This window comes from Drosophila melanogaster, chromosome 3R (assembly GCF_000001215.4).
Source record: "Drosophila melanogaster chromosome 3R".
Taxonomy (NCBI): Eukaryota; Metazoa; Arthropoda; class Insecta; order Diptera; family Drosophilidae; genus Drosophila; species Drosophila melanogaster.
In genome coordinates, this window is record NT_033777.3 from 19,487,605 (window position 1) to 19,506,013 (window position 18,409).

General features: G+C 41.2%; 2 protein-coding genes across 10 annotated transcripts in view; one reads left to right on the forward strand and one right to left on the reverse strand.

Annotated features, from left to right (window-relative positions):
* Positions 1 to 18,409, forward strand: part of Dys (Dystrophin) — a 136,204-nt gene that overhangs the window by 26,520 nt on the left and 91,275 nt on the right. For 4 of the 9 annotated variants that reach the window (NM_001043263.2, NM_001043257.2, NM_001043258.2 and 1 more), the window contains 5 exons: positions 492 to 587; positions 655 to 787; positions 6,361 to 6,524; positions 6,609 to 6,714; positions 18,264 to 18,332. In NM_001043263.2, the coding sequence (NP_001036728.1) occupies positions 492 to 587; positions 655 to 787; positions 6,361 to 6,524; positions 6,609 to 6,714; positions 18,264 to 18,332 (568 nt within the window). Of the gene's footprint in view, positions 1 to 491; positions 588 to 654; positions 788 to 6,360; positions 6,525 to 6,608; positions 6,715 to 16,186; positions 17,790 to 18,263; positions 18,333 to 18,409 lie in introns of those variants that run through there. The other 5 variants (NM_001275801.1, NM_001275803.1, NM_001043259.2 and 2 more) reach the window with 2 other exon arrangements.
* CG15025 (uncharacterized protein) lies at positions 1,966 to 3,511 on the reverse strand. Its single transcript, NM_142553.2, has 2 exons — positions 2,970 to 3,511; positions 1,966 to 2,836 (listed from the first exon to the last, which is right to left on the reverse strand). The coding sequence occupies exons 1-2, from the start codon at positions 3,366 to 3,368 to the stop codon at positions 2,204 to 2,206; spliced, it is 1,032 nt and encodes a 343-aa protein (NP_650810.1). The 5' UTR covers positions 3,369 to 3,511; the 3' UTR covers positions 1,966 to 2,203.

Sequence of the window (18,409 nt, forward strand, 5' to 3'; positions counted from 1 at the left end):
TGCTTTATTATGCTCTTGCTCGATTCCATTTTCAGTCGATATGCAGTAATGCAATCGAATTTAATTTTTAAAATTTCCTGAGCACCACACTTTCATTTCAAATACCTATTTCCGTATAGTCATTCTATTACTTCAAATAAAAACAATTACAATTTGTACAAACGTTAGATTTTAATTTTGTTGACTATTCGATTGACGCGATAATTGTATACAATTCGAAATAATTAAATATAGAATATAATTTGCTGACAATAAGCTTAACTACATCTGTGTAGAAGATAGTACGACTGTATGCAATATTTATTTTACAATCTCATTTAGATAGTTTAAAGAGATTCACGAACAATGGCATAATGTCATGTTATAAACAAAAGCAAATTCGTCTCGCTAAAGGGAAATGCAGAGGCAATCAATAAGCTATTAAATATCTTTTACTATTAAAACTCACTCTTTTGTATTTTTTACAATACATCTCCCCATTTTGATTGCAGGAGCGGCACGACGATTTGCAGGTGATTGTCAGCGCCATTGGCAAGAACGCCCAGATGCCGAAGGTCACGCCCCTCATGATGAACGAAATTGAAAAGGTTTGCCCACACACTTTTCGCTACCCATTGAAAACCCTTACGTTGAGAATGCCTTGCCATTTTGCAGACGAAAAACAATTTGATAGCTCATGCGGATTCCATTGAGCTCTCGTTGACGGAACTTAGAAATGGCCCCCGAATTTCCAATGGTAAGGAGCGCCCAGATGCATCCAGTGCGGCCACCATGAGCTGTCGTTCCGGTAAGCCTGCCCACTCAACTGTTTGAAATAGTTCCTTTTATTCTGGAAGCTTAGAGAGATCGCATCCCAACCTAGGCGAATAGTAACGTTCGTAATGTTCTTGTTGATTGTCGGCAAGTTGAATTGGCTTCAATTGTTTGGCTTACGCTCGAGTTGACTGCTTAAATGTAGACAAGCTGTCAAAGTGGACTTGGTCTAGTGGATAAACTTTGGGATGAGCACTATTCGAGTGTGTTCATCCTGCCAGAAGGCATTTATTTGCATGCTGTCAGCACAGGATATTAATAAAGTAATCTTTCAATTATTTACTTCACAAAAGAGAGGACATTTTAACGTATATTAAACAGTTATTAGTTATTGCTTTAAATATGTAATTTGGAATAATTTGAAAAGATAGCAGTACATTGCATTTATTTTAAAATGATTATTAATTAATAATTATTGAATGTAAGCATTCAAGCACACACGTATGCTAGCGTCCCATTGTTTATGCAAATTACATAAAAATTTCTATATTTAATTTCCTGTTTTTTTTTTTTTACCAAAAATAATTGATATGCTTTGTGGTTTTATTACAGCACACAAACGTTCACATAATTGAAATTTAATATCTTTTACTGGCTAAATAATTCGAAAATTGGCGAACAAAATCCAAACCAAAACTCTTGAAACAGCACGTACAAGTTTTTGTTTCATTGTAATTCTATTCTATGCGTATGTGCACTTTCATTTAAATTGTCTGTTGATTTACATTTAGCGTTTTAAAATTTTTATGTGCAACTTAAAAAGAAAAATTTCTTAGGCTACAATGCATTTTGGTGCAAGTTACACTCGTCTCTATATATGTTTAATAACTAAAAATACAAAGGACATCGATGTTTCCCGATGTTTTTCCTACACCATTTCCGTTTTTTGTTTATGTTTTTATAGGAAAATGGCAGCCAGATACCAAATGTGCCATGTCAATGGCACTTTTGACATTTTATGTGAATGTTTTCGGTGTTAACTTACCCAGTGGGAGGTGGGTGGCCATGCCATGTTCCCCATGTTGTAGACCCCTTTTCTAGATTCCACAACAGATGCAGACATATGTTGTTGAATACATATTTGGCATGCCAGCTACTTGGGGTTATGTGGCAGAAGTTAAGGAAGGAATTATTTAGTAAAACTTTCGCTTTGTTCAAATCGTTTTATATATATTTCAATTATATTATAGAGTTTTTGAGAAGTTGACCACAATTTACATATTATAAAATCCAAATTGTTGAATATATTCAGACACCACATCGAAGTCTCATATCTCTAACCAGCAGGAGTGCAGGAGGTGTAGAGATCTCTCATCCTTTGGCAATCCTGCTAGCTAAGCTACAAGAAATTGCTTTTGTGACCAGTAGCCATGGGTTTTTCGTAATGGGATCAGTTCATCTGCGTCGATATACGGGCCATATTTCTGGTCATGGTAACCTGATCGTTAGATATTTTGACCAGGCCCTGCGATCGCATATACCTCTCCATTTCTAAACTAGCTTTTTTTGCGTAACGCACACTTTTGTCGTCAACCTCCTGGTTTGCATTTGGGGCCGCCATCATCACATCGCTCATTTTGCGGCCGTATTTCGCAATGGTGTACTCCCCCTCCTGGGAAATCTTGCGTCGCTCTGCGAAACTCAGCTGCGGCTCCTGGAATTCCTCGCTAATCGAGCACAACGTGCTGTCGATCTGGGTTAACCGCGGGCTCACACCATCACCGACCAGGTCTCCATCTGGCGGTGCTCCGGGGCGGTGTAAAAACTCCGATTCTCGACTTTCCGCGGGCGTTGCCAGTAGGACCTTCCTTTTCCCCTTTAACCTCTTCGGCTTCACCAGGTTTGGCATTGAATGTTCGCTCATATCGGTTGTTTTCCATAACATTTCGTTTATGTCGGTCAGCCGCCGGCCCAGTACTCTGGGATTCAAGGCCACGCCTTTTTTTGGATGCGGAGTGCCAACGGCAACTATATCCTTGATACTCCTAGTCAGCGACTGGCGACGAAATACGGATACAGAAGGCTAAAGAAAAAGTGCAATGGTTACAGTTTCACGATTTTAACTGGCTTGAAATAAGTTCGTAAATAATTATAAACAATACTCCTTGAATGTGTTGCTAAAAATTAAATGTTGTTTGAAATCATGCAAACATTACCTTAGATTTTGGCAGGGTCTTCGACCTATGAGAGCTCCCATCGCTGATACTTGGACTTCCGTCGTCCGGCCTTTCCGGTCTTTCTGGCCTTTCCGAGCGTGAATTGTTTCGATTATCAGAACCAGTACGCATTATGAGGCGGGCCTTTAGTAAACTGGCATCAACTCCTTGCTGCGCGCGAGGATATGGAGTCGACGACTTATTAGAGGACTTCATTAGCCCATAGTCCCTGGAAGCGATGGGTAGGGGCTCCACGGATTTGAATTTAAGCTTCGGTATCCTCAAGAGAACAGATAGTTCCCGGTCAACCAGATTCAAGGGGTCATTTAGCGAGTTGTGCGGCCTCCTAGTCCCACTCCCAATTTCTTCCCTGAACGAATCTTTCTTTGAATTTCGCATCGCTTCAGTGTTTTTTGTTGTCTAACGATTTTTTTTTATGAATTGTTTTATTTTTCAACTGTTTTTCTTTTTATTTTTTGAGTGTATGGTTTTTCTCTGGAAAAACATGACAAATATCTAAATGGTAATTATATGTGTTTCTTTTAATTTGTTTCTTTTCCAAGTGAAAGACTACAGTTTTAAAGCCATGTATGCACCGCTTGACAAAAGCTGGATGCTGCCGAACTAATTTTGGTGTGTTGCAATGCCTATAGATGTCGCTAAAAGCGATGTATTTGCCGAATGTAGACAACTTTGTTTATAGGCTTAAATAACAACAATTAAAAAAAAAATGGAACCAAGCTTATTTGCTTTATAAGTGATATGGATTATATCTTAAATTCAATTTTTATGTAATTTAAGGCTAAAAAGAAAACAAATGTGCGTAATTCTACAATAATTTAACATATTTTTAAGCTTGAAGGATATAATTTTGGAAATTTCCGCTTTGTGCAAGCTTTTCCTCCTGAGCTTTTCAAAGCTTTTTTCGATTTAACCGTTTTTATCAGCTGTTGGACACAAAGAAGGAAACATTTGAAAATAAATCGTTCAGCGGCAAGGAAGTAAAAATTCTTTAAGGTGGAAGTGATACTTATAATGCAATACGACAGAAAATAATAATAAATGTGAAAACCTGAGTGTAAATTAGCGCAATTCAAATTAAAAAAAATAGCTGGAATACTATTTTAACTTTAACTTTAACTTCAAAATTAAAAATTAAAAATTAAAATAAAACGGAACGGCGCGCAAATAAATGGAATAAATCATATAAAAAATGCAAATAAAGGAATGGAATGAAATCTAGAGATATTTGTGAGATATAAATAAATAACAAATAATCAAGGTGCTGAGTCGTGTAACTTGTAGGTGAATACCAAAACAGCGATAAACATTTACCATATAATATAAGTAACAAATTAAAGCCCATCAAGGTCATCCATCACTTAAAGTGAAAACTTTAAAACGACTTTTCTTTCCGCTAAGATGTCACTGTGTCTGTCTTAAAGACTTTTTCGGAGTTTCCACGACCGAGGGAAAAGGAAGACGCTCCTCAGTTGAGTGACAACTGAAGGGGAGAATGGGAAGGAGCCCAGAATTTCACGCTTTCTTTGGCTTTTAATGAATTATGACATTTTCTGGTAGAGCCCGTTTACTTTTAACGATAGAAGTCGGGCGCGTGGGAGTATGAAAAATGGAGGGAATGTTATCAGCTCTTTTCATTTTCTGTGTATTTTATTTTATTTTTTTGTTTTATTCTTTATATGATATTTTCTACCACTTTGCACCTGTCCTGTGAATGGCACAGCACAAAGCAAAAGGGGTTTGTGTATATGGAGCCTACCTGAAACATTCATCAGAATGAGTGAAAAGAAATTTTACACTTAACGTGTTTCACTGCTACTTCACCGTGTTTTCCGACCATGTGTGTGGTTGTCAGCCATGTTATTATTGCTTTCTGGTTTCCTTTTTTTATATGCACAGAAAAAAGTACTTCACTAAATGAACTTTCGATGATATGTACGTTTAAGGTTTCTTTGGAAAATAATGAAATGTGTTTGATTATCATGGAAACTGATTTAACAATTCTGATTTTGTCCCATTTTTGAGATTTCTCGGGATATAACAAGGCTAAGCCCTTTTCTAAATAATAAATATATCTAATAATTGTGTCACACTGAATATTTTTCTCAGTGCATATATTTGCTTAACAGCTTCTTGCGGGCTTGGAACTCTCATTCATTCAGTCGCTCACTCACAGTAAATGCTTTCAGACGCCACAACTTGACGCGGCCTGCGTTCCGGGTCCCATGTCCTGAATCCCGCTGGTGGCCAGGACCGTGTTAGCTGTCCTCCTTGGACTTGGCATTTGTCGCCGAAATCCCCTGTCCTTGCAGACCGGCCTAATCCTGCGAGGGACACTGCGAAAACTACAAACGAAAATAGCAGAAAAAAAACCAACGTGTCCCTCCATTTTTAGTTTAGTTTGTTTTGGTTTTGTTTTCCCGGATTATTGGCAAACTCAGGCCTGGAGAAACTTTCATAACTGTCAGAAGGAGCAACCCGCCTCCACCCACCTGGCCATTTTTTCAGTCTCCTTTCGGTGCCTTTGCTCTGCGCCTACTTAAGCTTTTCTTTACATTTCCTTTCTACTCTTTTTTCTCAAGTATTTCAAGTGTTTCTCCTTTACTTCTTCGAGTTTTGAAATATTTGCACCATGGTTTGCTTTGAATGGCTTGCAATTGAAAATTGTCATTTAATGGAAAAAGTTGGGGAAATAATGCAAAGGGAACCAACTTTAGTCCAGGGGTTAAAACAATATTATTATGCGATGCACTTCATTGTCATTCGCTTTCATTGCGTTGGCATCAGTTAGATATTCGTTTGAAGTTGGCAAAAATACGTTACTCATTGTTCCCCTTTTAATACTATATTCTAAAACTTTAATTATTGTGCCAGTATATTTAATTTAATAGCCCTAGAAATTTAATTTATTTGTTAAAATATATTTATGGAATTTTATACTTAAATTTTATGTGTATCCCATCGTACAGCCATCAACCAAGACACTCGAAACTTTTGCTTCATTGAAATAGTTTTTCATTTACTTGCCTTTTGCTGAAATGTGCAACAAAGTCAAGGGGGCAGTGGCAAACCACACCAGAAATAAAGAAAAATAGTTGGATGAGTAGTGGTCGAGAATGAAAATCCATAATTCAATATGCAGCTACAGTGACCTCGATAAGTATACCACGAGCAGTGGTCAGTTGGCTAGGGTCAAAACCGCAACTGGTGCTGTTTAATGAGTAGTAAGTCATCATCAGCAGCGACACACAGGATGATTGTGTGGGTCTGTTTAAAAGGACAGGCTAATTAGCAAGAAGTCCTTCACCACGCTCGTTCCTCTTTCATTTTCAATCCCATTTCAATTTGTCACATTTTTTTCCCCTTGCAGAGTACAATAACGAGCCGAGTGGTACTGGAGCGTTGGCCGGCAGCTTCGATAAGTCGGTGCTGCAAATTTCCGACTGGCTGACTTGGGAACAAAACATGATCAAGATACAGAGCGTGCTCGTCGACGATGGCGATGCAGTGCGACTGGCCATCGAGAAGCAGGAGGTGCGCCCCATGAAATTCAACACACCCATTCTGGTTCACACCCATATCCTATTTTCTCACATCACATATATCTCCCGTTCACAGAAAGTCCTGCGTGAATTGAAAATGAAAAAGCCGCAGCTCAACGAACTGGTTCACACAGCGGAAGTGCTCAAAGGCGACGTAAAACGGCAACAACTGCAGGAAAAAGGTGAGTCCTTTAAGAACTATGGGGGTTTTAAATGCATTGAGTTTGGTATGGCATTTTCAAGAGGGTAACTTCTTAAGATTTCTGATGATCATCAATCTTCTGCGCCGTATCTATAAATTTATTTTATTTTATTTTTTTATTTATTTTATTTTATTTATTTATTTTATTTTATGTGTGTATAGAATTTATAGAATTTCTTTTATTTTAAGTGTGAGTTCTGTGATTTATTACAAATCTAAAATGCTGAATAATTATCTAAGAAGCATTATAATTTCTAATGCATAACTTATTATTCGTCAAATTTAGATCTTAAATCTTTGCCAACCACAATGTCGACTTACCACTTAACTCTCGCAAAAGTAATTATTTTATCTAAGGCATTGATTAGACTCTGCAAATAGTTTTGCATCTTGCCCATTCGTGAGTGTATTTTCGAATCTCAATTAATTTCTGAATGAAATTGTGCAAATTGGCTCACATATGGAAATTTCATTAGGCCTTGTTAGCTGCTCTGTCTCCGCTGCCAAGGGGATTGGATACGGCTGATGGCTGTACAACACGGATCCATTTCCTCTTTTGGAAAACCCCCGGTAGCGAAACCCAGAAATCACTTCGGTGCAAACAAATTTCCGCCGGTCGAGACAAAATGCATGCAAGGATATGGGTAGGTGAGCGTATGAATGTGGAAAAGTGGGAAAGGGGAAAAGCGAGACATTTGAGTTTTGTACTGAACAGCAACAGAAGCCAGCGAATGGCCACTTAAATTTTGCTAACTCAGTCAGGGGAATGTTTTCGAAGGGGATTCGGGAAGAGAAGCGGTGGCAGTGTGGTTAAAAGGACTGTCAACATTTGCATAAGGGGGCCGTGAACCTCGGTAGCCGGTTTGTTTCAATTCGAAAACGTTCTCTTTAAACTGGCTGACTCAAAACAATGTCAAGAATAAATACTCACACTAAGGTGGACAAAAGAGGGAGAGAGAGAGAGTTTCGCTTGCTTGTTAAACAAATGATTGCATACTTTCAGGTCGTGGTGAGTCCTGCAGTTTGACAGCCACTGTATTAAGAGCATTTGCGGGTAAAGAGCTCTCCGTTGAGAGAAAAGTCTCATTCCCATACATGCTCTCCCGTTTTTATTTGCTTTATTTTCTCTGCGGAATTTTAATGTGGCAGTTGAGCAAGCGGCATGCAACATTTATGCCAGTTGACATTTAATTGACAAGCGAGGCAGCCGGCGGGGAAAATGGGAAAATATCCAGCCAGCAGGATGCTAACTGAAATATTTTCATGCTCTTTGGGATCGGGGTGGCATTTCCCGGGGGGTGGTGATGTTAGGGCGAGAGGAGCCAGATGAGCTGGGAGTTGCCTGCACTGCTTGTTACACATTATTATGATGTTTGGTTTGTCATAAACATTTGTAACTTGTCGGCCACGTTCTCTCATCTCGGCCATTTGTACGTGCATTTCTGCCTTATTTTTTTCCTGCTTTAAGTGTGTGTTTGCCTCTGTGATTGTGTATATGTGTGTGGAGAGAGGGGGTCGGAGGAGGGCATCTGTGTGGGCCTTTTGTAATGGAGATGCCAACAGTTGCTTGCACCAAGTGAATTTTGCTTTTTTGTGCTTTGTAGAGTGCTGTGTGCCCTGCAGTTGCACATACATACTTTAGTATTATAAAATGCGAAAAAATAGTCCACATAATAGTTCTGAGCTTGTTAGAGTTTTATTTGTATTGCAATTCATTTTATTTTGCCCTTATGCACACCCAAAGTTTGTTAAAGGTTTATTATTTTAAATATTACATTTTAGCAATCTATTTAGTATTATTAATAATAATATATTTCCATTTATTAATTTTATGTAAAGTACGTAATGCTTTACATTTGATTTTACTTATCTTCATATTGAAGTGCTGTTCGCTTGAATAGAGTATTTTGTAGTGGTACAATGTTTCAATTTTGCCTCAAACTATTGGCTAAGAGCCAAACTGAAAATATGTCCATTACGGCGGCATTGTATTTCAATTTGCTTTTCAAAGCCCGTTTAGGATTTCCACGGAAAACTCGTCGCGGCCAGGCCTAGTTTATTATCGGTAAAAGTGGTTGGAAATGAAGCAAAGAGCTCCAATTAATTACGTATTTCGTAAAGTGAGGCTTAATTAAACCATTATTCATTATCTCGTTGGCGGTTTGTCTTTTCCCTTTTGCTCCGTCTAGCTGCACCTTATTTTCGCTTCTCCTTCCCGTCTCTCATTTTTGGGCCAGGAGTCGTACAAACTTTTCGCCAACCCAAATGACCCCAAAGTCCTTATCATAAATAAAATGCCAGACCGCACGGATGGGGGCGAGTGTAGAAGTACAAGTGTGTGTGTGTGTGTGGGTTGAGGTTGGCTCGTAAATCTGTCTTTGACATGCAATTTCAGTGCAGCGGCTGTTGCTGCAACTTGGCCAACAACTGCCACAACAGAGCAACACCAACAAGCCAGCTGCGAGCATATTATCTGAAAGGACAACGCACTCAGTTGGCCAAGCACAGGCTCAGTGGCTTCGCACCCACACCTCCTCCTTTTGGCGTCCAAATTGCCTTTAATTGCAGCCTTTTGCCTCGCAAACGCCTTCAACTTCACAACCCATCCAGCTTTCCTTTCCTTCTGTTTTGGTTCTACACACGCCCGCTTCACGCCATTACACGCTTTAATAGGCCTTGCCCCTCTTATACCGCCCATTCCCCGAATAATAAGGGAGTTCGCCGCCCCCTCCCTTCCTCGCATTTGCAAAAACCCCTTCTTTATCCAAAGTTAGTGCTCTACACCCCCCAGTCAAGCGCTTTCTTTTCAATGGTTTGGCATAGCTTCCTGGCATGTGTCTGCGCTTTCAAGAAGTTCGTTGCTTTGGCTACTCCGCTTTAAAATGCAAGTTCCCTCAGCTTGTACAGTGGGACAAAAATTGTTGGAAATATAAATATGAATTTATGAACTTAATTTAAATAGGGTAATGCTTACACCATTTGACAAAGAATTGATATAATTGGCTTTTTACTGGAATCTTGGTAAAAGTATATCAAAAAATGTTCACGAATCATGAATCTAACAAAGATGTAATTACAATATTATAAAGCTGTTTTTAAATAAAAATTTAAGTGTATAAATTTCTTAAAGAGCTCATAATAATAACTATAAACGAAACTCACATTGTAAAGTGTGGCTATTAATATGCCTTAGAAAACATTTCTACTTTTTTCAATAGTTTTTATTTTAAGTAAAGGGTATCCAAAGTCGCTATTTGCCGCGATCATTTTTCCGCGTCTTGTTTCTTTTCTTAATTACTCAAAAAGTGAAGTGAAGCCGAGTCTCTCTATGGCTGCTTAACCTCAGACCTTTTATGACACAAAGGCACCTCGGTACGCCCGATTTGCCACGCCCCCTTGTTCGTGGGATTTAAGTAAGCATTAAGTGAAATTATTGTCATGGTTGTTAGACTTTTAGCTCCGGCTTTTAAGCCTTTTTAGCCTTTCAGCCCTGTAAGTTATTTTCGCTAAAATAGTTTTGCGCACAAACAAATTTTTTTGTGCAACGAAAGTATGTGGGAAATTTGTCTAAACATTGCAGGTTATAGGTGCTTCAGGGAAACTTTTAAAAAGTGTGTTCGTTTGCGTGTGTGCCATTGTTTGTTTGTGCGTGCGTGTGTATGTTTGTGTCACCCCGAATGCCCTTGGGTGTCCTGGTACATCTTGCCCAGACTTCGCTTGGGGCGAAGCCAAGTTGTGTGCTCCTCTTTCAGCTGCGGAAAAATGAAATTCCAGTTCCCTGCTGCAAGGAGTGTGGGAAGGATAAAAAGGATGCGAGCGGAGAAAAAGGTGTGGACTCCATGCACTTACTCATTACGCAAATTGTCCTGGGCCAGCACAACCGACTACGTGTCCTGTGCCTGGACTCCTCTCGGTCTGTTTTCTCTGTCTTTGTTTTTGCCCCTGGGCATCTCATATGACCGAAATGCCGTTAACAATTTTCGTTGTCTAATGAATTTTAATTAAATTCATTAAAAAGGTTGCACTTGCTGGGTGCCCAAGGACATAACAATGAAGTTCCTTCAGTCTCTGCCATGCCGCACGAAACTTTACATTTATACAAAAATGCATGAATATTTCAATTGACAATTGCTTTTTCAGCTAGTGGTTATCAACCTTAAAATAATAAAGTATATTCTTTTTTAAATCCAATTTGCATTCTAATCAAAAAGTTGTCCGCGATCTCGTAACAACCTTTCAACTAATTCTTCAGCTAGTTTCTTGGCCTACTATCCCATTAATGACTTTCTTATCACTCGACAGCCACCCTCCATTTTCCTCCCATATTTTCTTCAACTAATTAAGGCCAATGCACACCAAGCATTTTTCCCGTTTGCGCAACCCATAAAAGAAAATCTACATCTAAGACCACAATAACATAAACATCAAATTCCATCAATGGCACAACGAACCGCTCAAGCTCCTCGCTTCGCTCCCTCTCTCTCGCTCACTCTCTCTCTCACTCTGTCCGAATGCATCCATCTCTTTCGTGCGGTGGGTGATGCCGCAACCCTGTGCAAAAATAATCCTTATCAGTTGTCAAGGTTCAGAGACGTACGCACAACATGTGGCAGGAAGGTTGAATGTCTTCCGGCTAAATCGCATCGCCCCATGCGCATGCTCCCCACGGAATCCTAGCAAAACAAATGCCAGTGGATCCGGAGAGCAGCCGGAGAAAACTGCCGGAATGCCGGTGAACCCAATATACACAGAGAGCATCACGGAAGTCGGGAGAAAGTTTGGTTAGGAAAGTTACAAATGGGTGGTGGGTGGCGAGCACTGCAAGAAAAAAACAAGAATTTAAGATCTGAAAACTATTTCATACATTTGAAGTAATGAAAATTAAATTCTTACCTAACTTAACAAAATATTCGGGCATTTTTTCCCATTTACACTCAGCACGATAGAGTGTAAGCAGCTTAGTAAATTTTTCCAGTGCACTGGTAGTAAACTTGCTTTGGGGTTGCTATATCGCCCACCGAGCCCCACCTCACCCCTCGCCCCACCAGAGCGCTCCCCTTTTGGCCGCTCACCTTTTGTTTACCCATTTGGGGGTTGCTGGTCGGCTGATTGTCGCTCTTTTGGAGAGCTCGACAAAAGCGGTGCCGTGTTGAATTTACGCCGTGACTTTCGCTCTCTCTCTCTCTCTCATTCGCTCTCTCCGTTTCTTCTTTGTCCGCTTTGTCCGCTTTGGGGGTCCGTAGTTCTGCGAGCAGCTTGTCAGGACATTCGTTGGCTCTGACTACGTACAAACGGTTGTGAAACTCCTCCATATCCAAATCCATTCCGTGTAATCCCGTGGAGCCATTCACGTTTTCTCTGCATGGTGCGCGTCGCGTAAGAGCTTCCGGCAGAAATATAAAAATATAAACAAGAAATTGTAATTTAGATGCAACATTTTCGTTGCTCGACTAGCGAACCAATCGAGTGTGTGTGCGTGTGTGTCCAAGAGTTTAAGTGGGGCTAACAAGCCAAAAGCCAAGCAAAGTCAAACCACAAAACGGCATTTAAAGTTTTGTGTCTGCGGCGGCTTATTGCCCTGCCCTGCTCCCCTCTCGCTCTCTCACTCGCTCGCCCACTCTACCCCTCTCGCTCGCTCTCCGCCGTATTTGTAAATCAATAAACGTGAGGGTGGCAAAAAGCCGCAAAATGTTGTTCAACAAAAAAGGGAAAAGCGTCCTGTGAAAGAAACAAATAACGAAAACTGCGTGAAATTCGCAAGCTAAATAAACAATATTTGTTATTATTCTGCATAAAAAATGAGCCAGGAATGAATACATGGAAAAATCAGTGGGAACACAATGTTTCATTAATTTCACTTAATGGCATAATAAAAAAATATGCTCTGATTGGTATCAGCAATCCATAAATTCAAAAATCATAAAACCATAAAACCTATAGAAATGTAATTTAATTTATTGGATTTATTCCAGTACCTACTTACAGCTATTAAGTACAAAAATGCGTAAAATTATTAATCCCGAATAAACAAGTTCAATCCACATAGCCATTAAACGCTTATATAAATTACAAAAAGCACTTTACAAGCCCATCATAAATCCATAGAAATTAATTATTGAAAAATATGAAATTCCATTACAAATGAATAATCAAATAGGATAAACAAAAGCAGAAAAAAGACCATGCATTCACGAAATCGTCCGCAATTTGCATATAAATATTCAATAAACCAAGTTTATGCGATACAAAAAGCAGACGAGCAACAACAACTGGCTAAATAAAGTGGGCGTGTTTCTGATGGCGGTCGTTTTTTGCCCTTTGTTGTTGTTGCTATTGCCCACATCATAGCGAGAAATGAATGTGTTTCAATAAATTACACGGAACGAGCCTGAAGAGCAGCAGAAAAAATGTGAAGCATAACTTAAGGCGTGCGAGCTTGTTTCTCTCTGTGTGTGTGTGTGTGTGTGCTTGAGCGCACGTGTGTGAGTGTGTGCGTCTAGGAATTCATTGGAGTCCACTCCGTGCGAAGCACAAAAACAGCAACGCTTGCGAAAAATGGAAAGCGTAGAAAAATAACACAACGAATCTTGGAGCTCCTCCAATGGCAAAAATAAACAAGAACTAAAACAACAAAGCGGAAACTACTGCAACAAGCAGCGCAACAACTGCACTGCGAGAAATTTACGTTAAATAATGGTTGATTACGGCCTCCTGTAGTTAATGAATCCACAATTCCGTGAAGGTAGTTTAGTCCCAGTAAAAGCAGTTAAAAAGTTCTTGGGGATCTTGTATGGAACTATTCATACTTCTAGATATCATTGTTAACTAAGTTAGTCAATAGTTTTCTGTTTCCATCAATTTATTAACCACGCTTTGCTTGAAAGCACATTGTTCCAATTTTCTTGTGAGATGAAATAGTTTAGCCACCAGAAGAATAACCATTTTCTCTTGAGCATTCTTTGTATATCCTATAAACTACTCTGGCCGCGGCTAAAACTTCAACCGCAGCAAACTTAAAAAATAACTTGAGCAAGAAATACAAGGATACTTTCATCAACAAGCGCCACAACTCAGCTGAGAACTTGATTGCATACTTTTAGGCGGAGCAGTCAAACATTTCATACGCCTGTATCGCCCGCATCTCTTGGCAGAAAACGTGTCTTGTATAAAAATAGTTTATCTATGTATCCGCCCCCCATCGGCCCCATTTTGAAGCCACACCTCCCCAAACGCAAAGCACCGAAGTTTCATCGCATAGCATGCTTTCTGACTATTTATAAGCAAATTTTGCCAAGTCTTAGCTGAAAACTTAAAATGAGAAATTGTCGGAATTGTCTGGGCGTCGAAAGTAAAGCGGGGGAAATATGATTAATGATTGGTGTAGCCTAGAACAATGGATGTGTCAATCGAGTGTCGTGGAAAAATTGCTCTCATTATCGAAGCCATTATTGTGTTATTAGGGATAGCTAGGCAATAGAAAAGCCAACGCAAAATGGATGGAGAAGGGTCCAATGGGTATTGAATTTATTGAGCCCTATTTGTGAAGGGCCGGCAAAACGTATTTGCTATTGTTGGGATAATCAAGTTGGCTGTCGACTCAATGTGGAGCATATTGTCGATTTGAGGAATTACGCATACTTAATTCATGAGTTGTGTATGCAATTGATGGATAGCAGCTTGATTACATAGGCAAATCAAATAACCATTAGTTATTTACTGCAACATAAATGGATCCTTTAACTAGTTTTCGTCTTTAATTTCGTATTTCTGACATATTTTATTTACTTTCTGGACAAATCAGCAATCTGCCAGAAGTTTTTGACAATCCATTTCCATTAGTTGTCATTTCACAGCCCGCTAATCCGCTTTACATAACTTTCTGCAAAAGCCTCCAGCTAATTGAGTGCAATTGTGAGGCAGTCGAAAAAGGGAGCAGAGAAACTTTCTCCAGCTGCGAGTGAAGTTTTAAATAATCAACTTTTGTCATAAATTAAATAGATCTGGCAACGGCTGCATAATCAAGAAGCCGGCAGACGCGGCCGTAAAAATTACAGCGAGAAACCTATTAACTATAAGTCGGTGACGGAAGGAAGGAAAGACTCAGGAACCTTCAGTTGCCAGGAGGGGTCGTCAGGATAATAGTTTTTAGTCCTGCCACTGCTGCTGCAACGACAGAGCCAGTCGAGCCGGGTTGAATATGCAACAGAGGCGCACACGGGCAACAAAAGAATCACAAGTGGAAACTGAAAATGCCCCGTATGCCAAATGGCCATCGTCCCGACATTGTTGTCTGCACTTGTTCGCCAGCGTGTCTGTGTTTGTGTCTGTGGCAGAAGTTAAATGCACCTGCCACCAAGGAAGTGCCTGGACGGGCTTTTCCGCAGAAGGAGCCACCGGGCGGGGGGCCAAGGTATCACAATAAAGCGCACTACATGTCTGCGTTGGCGTTGTTGCAGGTGCCAAAAGTTAAATGCAGCAGCAGGACCGACTTCGAAATGCGTGAAAGCATTGCCAGTAGCCCGCTGATTTCGTATGCGGAACGGCCAGCCAAGAAATGTGCAGTAGACACTGGATAAGAGAGAAATAGGAAATATTGAAAACTGACTTGTGCCACAGAAAGTAACATACCCTTGAAAATACCTATGTAGGTGTTTAGAAGTATGATTTAACTTATTTGGAATCCAAATGTTTCAGATCGGAGAATCTTATTTATTTTATCTTATTTTTCTTGTCCCTCTCAAAACTATTATTAAACAATTTAGAAAGTCTCTTTTTGAAAATTGTTTTCCTTTTTAGTTTTTTTTCGGATATCTTAATCTGTCTGTATTATATAAATAGTCGAGAAAATATATAAAATCAAGTAATTTGAGCTTCAGAATGACCCCCATTTATTATAAGGCAGTGTTCTCATTAGTTGGTGCCCACTGTTTGTATATGCGGACAAAAGCACGCAGCGCCAAGAAGTATGCAACGAGAAACAGCCGGCGCAGGAAAATGCGCAAAGTGTGGTGAAAATCAAGAAGTGATTGTGTGTGTGTGTGCGGTGAAGAGAGAAAGTTGCGAAGATGACGCAAATGGAGTGCGAATTTAAGAGTATTTTTCGTACTCTCTTTTGTTTATTTTGCTCTTTGAAGTATTTACTTGTGGTAGTTGGTTGTGTTAAGTTTCCGGCACGTTTTATAAACAAACTCAAATCTAAAAGAGAGCGAGAAAGTGGGATAAAGAGAGAGAGAGAGAAAAAGAGGGAGAGGTGGAGTTTATGTTTACCATTAACATTCAACGTTTTACCAATGTCAACAGTGCCGTTTTTTATACACTTTTTTACACATTTATTACGGCGAAGACTGAGTGAAGAGCCGCTGGCCAATCGAACATTTAAACGCACATAATGCGCAGCGTGATAATGCAAATCAAGTGAAGTGTTAAAATCCCGCAAAGCCAACAACACAAAATATACAACATAAAAGCCCCGGGAAAATCCTTTAAAACGCACAAGGCTGTGAAGAGGCGTGGAAATCAATATGACTGCCAAACCACCGCCTCCAATCCCGCCCACTTTGGGTGGCGATGATTCCGGCACACATGGACCGAAACTCGCACCCGAGATACCTCGCATCAACTCGGAATTGGCAGCACAGGCGGCACTCAGAGGACAGCAATTGCTGAGGAAACAGGGATCGCAGGAGCAGCATGCGACTAACACGCTGCCGGCCCACAAAACCGGTGCCCCGCCCCCCTTGCCGCCCACCCAAAGTCGTCCGGTTCCGGCGATTCCCGCCAGGGGCGCCAGCGATCGTGCGGCACCACCGGAAATACCACCAAAACGTCACAGCCTGAAGAGCATGCCCGATGGACAGCCGATGATGGTGCCCGGACTACCGCCAACCATGAGGCAACCACCGCCGCTGCCCAGGAAACCGGCTTCCACTCAGAGTTCCGCTCAGAACTCAGCACAAAGTTCCCCGTTGGCAGGCATGAAGTTCAAGGATAAACCGCCGCCACCGCCCGAAAAGCATTCAACGCTCTCCGCCGAGGGAATGGCCGCTCGGCGGTGCTCAAACCCCTTTGAAATGCCACCACCACCGCCGCCACTGGTCCTCCAATCCGCCGTGGCGGCTCTCAGCGAACAGAGCTCCAAAAATGGCCTGAATCCCGTACCCTCGCCAGCGCCCACAAGAGCCAGTGAGGCGAAGAAAATCAACCAGCGATCGATTGCATCGCCCACAGAGGAGTTCGGATCGGAGGATGCACTGCGGGGAATTGAGAGTGGCTTGCGCAACATGGAACGGGCCATGCAGGAGCAAATGAATCTGAGAAACATGGAGGCTGCAGTCCAAAACAATTTCGATTTGAGCTTTAAGGCTAGCCTAGCGGCAGGTGCTCGACATCTGGGCGGTGGCTCGGTTAATCTCAGAACGGCCAACTACGAAAGGAACCTATCCTTGGACGAAGGACGAGCAGGTGACTCGCGACAATCCCTGGAGGAACTGAAACAACTGAGGGCCCAGGCCCAGCAGCAATCCCTGCTCAATAATTCCTCCTCATCAAGCTCCAATTCCCAGGTGGAGCAATCCATGCGCTCCACCATTGAGCACCATATGCGCTCACTGGATCGCAACTTACCACTGGAGCTCCAATATAGTCGCCATCGCTTTCAGAACAATTTGAATGCCGTGGCCGCTGCTGGTGGTGGTGGTGGAAATTCGTCCACCGGAAATGCGGTAGCAAATTCAGGAACTTCCGGTTCGCAGCAACCACCAATGCCGCTGAGCAGCGAGTTTCGCGAGCAGATCCGCCAGCAATTGTTGGGCAACATACCGCCACAGGTGGTCCATAATATGGGCCAATCGCCGGGTTCCGCTGCCGCCGCCGCCTTGCTGCAACATCAGGCACAGTCACGAGCTGCCGCTGCCGCTGCTGCTGCGGCTGCTGCAGCTGCTGCCGCTCAAGTGGCCGCCGGAAGTGGGGCTCTGTCGCGGGAGGAGCTGCGCATGCGCAGAAGGTCTTCGCACGACGAAACCCAGCTAACCCAGAACTCAAGCGGTGGCATTCAGGGTAAGGTTTCTAAAAGGTGGCTTTCCTCTCCCTGCCCTTTAAGCATCTCCCAGAAACGTTTATCAACGAAATGTCCATAAACACCTTATAAAAAAGGGTTTGTCCAGCATAAATAATTAACCAAGTATACCAGCATTTGTACAGAGAATAATAGCGCAAAAACTATAGACCTAAACCTATACCAGTCCCAATACCAAAAAAAAAAAAAGAAATACTTGAATGCCAAGAAATTTAAGTAGTGTTCATATGTACATACATAAGTGATGTTTTCTAGGAAATTGTTATTTACTGAAATTACCAAAAATTATATTTTACTATTACGTTCATGTCGAAAAAAAAAATATTCTTTTACAAAAATATTTTCGACAATTTTTCTTATCATCTTAAGCCTATTTGGACTATTTTTGAATACCTCCTACTCTTTCCATATGTTTGGTTAATTTATTTATTTCTTCTCGATCCTCGACTTCGTAGAGCTGAAACAGTTTTCCCTAGCACCGCACTGTTCAGCGGACTTAGATTATATGCGTTGCTGTCTGAAAGGTAACCACACCGAAGGATATAGCTAGTGTGTTTGTGTTGTCACTTAACCCCAACCTGCCTCCCGCACAGGGCTGAAG

Coding starts and splice junctions, on each gene's coding strand:
- CG15025 (NM_142553.2), bottom strand. CDS start 3,368: ATGCGAAATTCAAAGAAAGATTCGTTCAGGGAAGAAATTGGGAGTGGG. Junction 2,837..2,969: donor AGACCCTGCCAAAATCTAAG/GTAATGTTTGCA, acceptor CTTTTTCTTTAG/CCTTCTGTATCCGTATTTCG.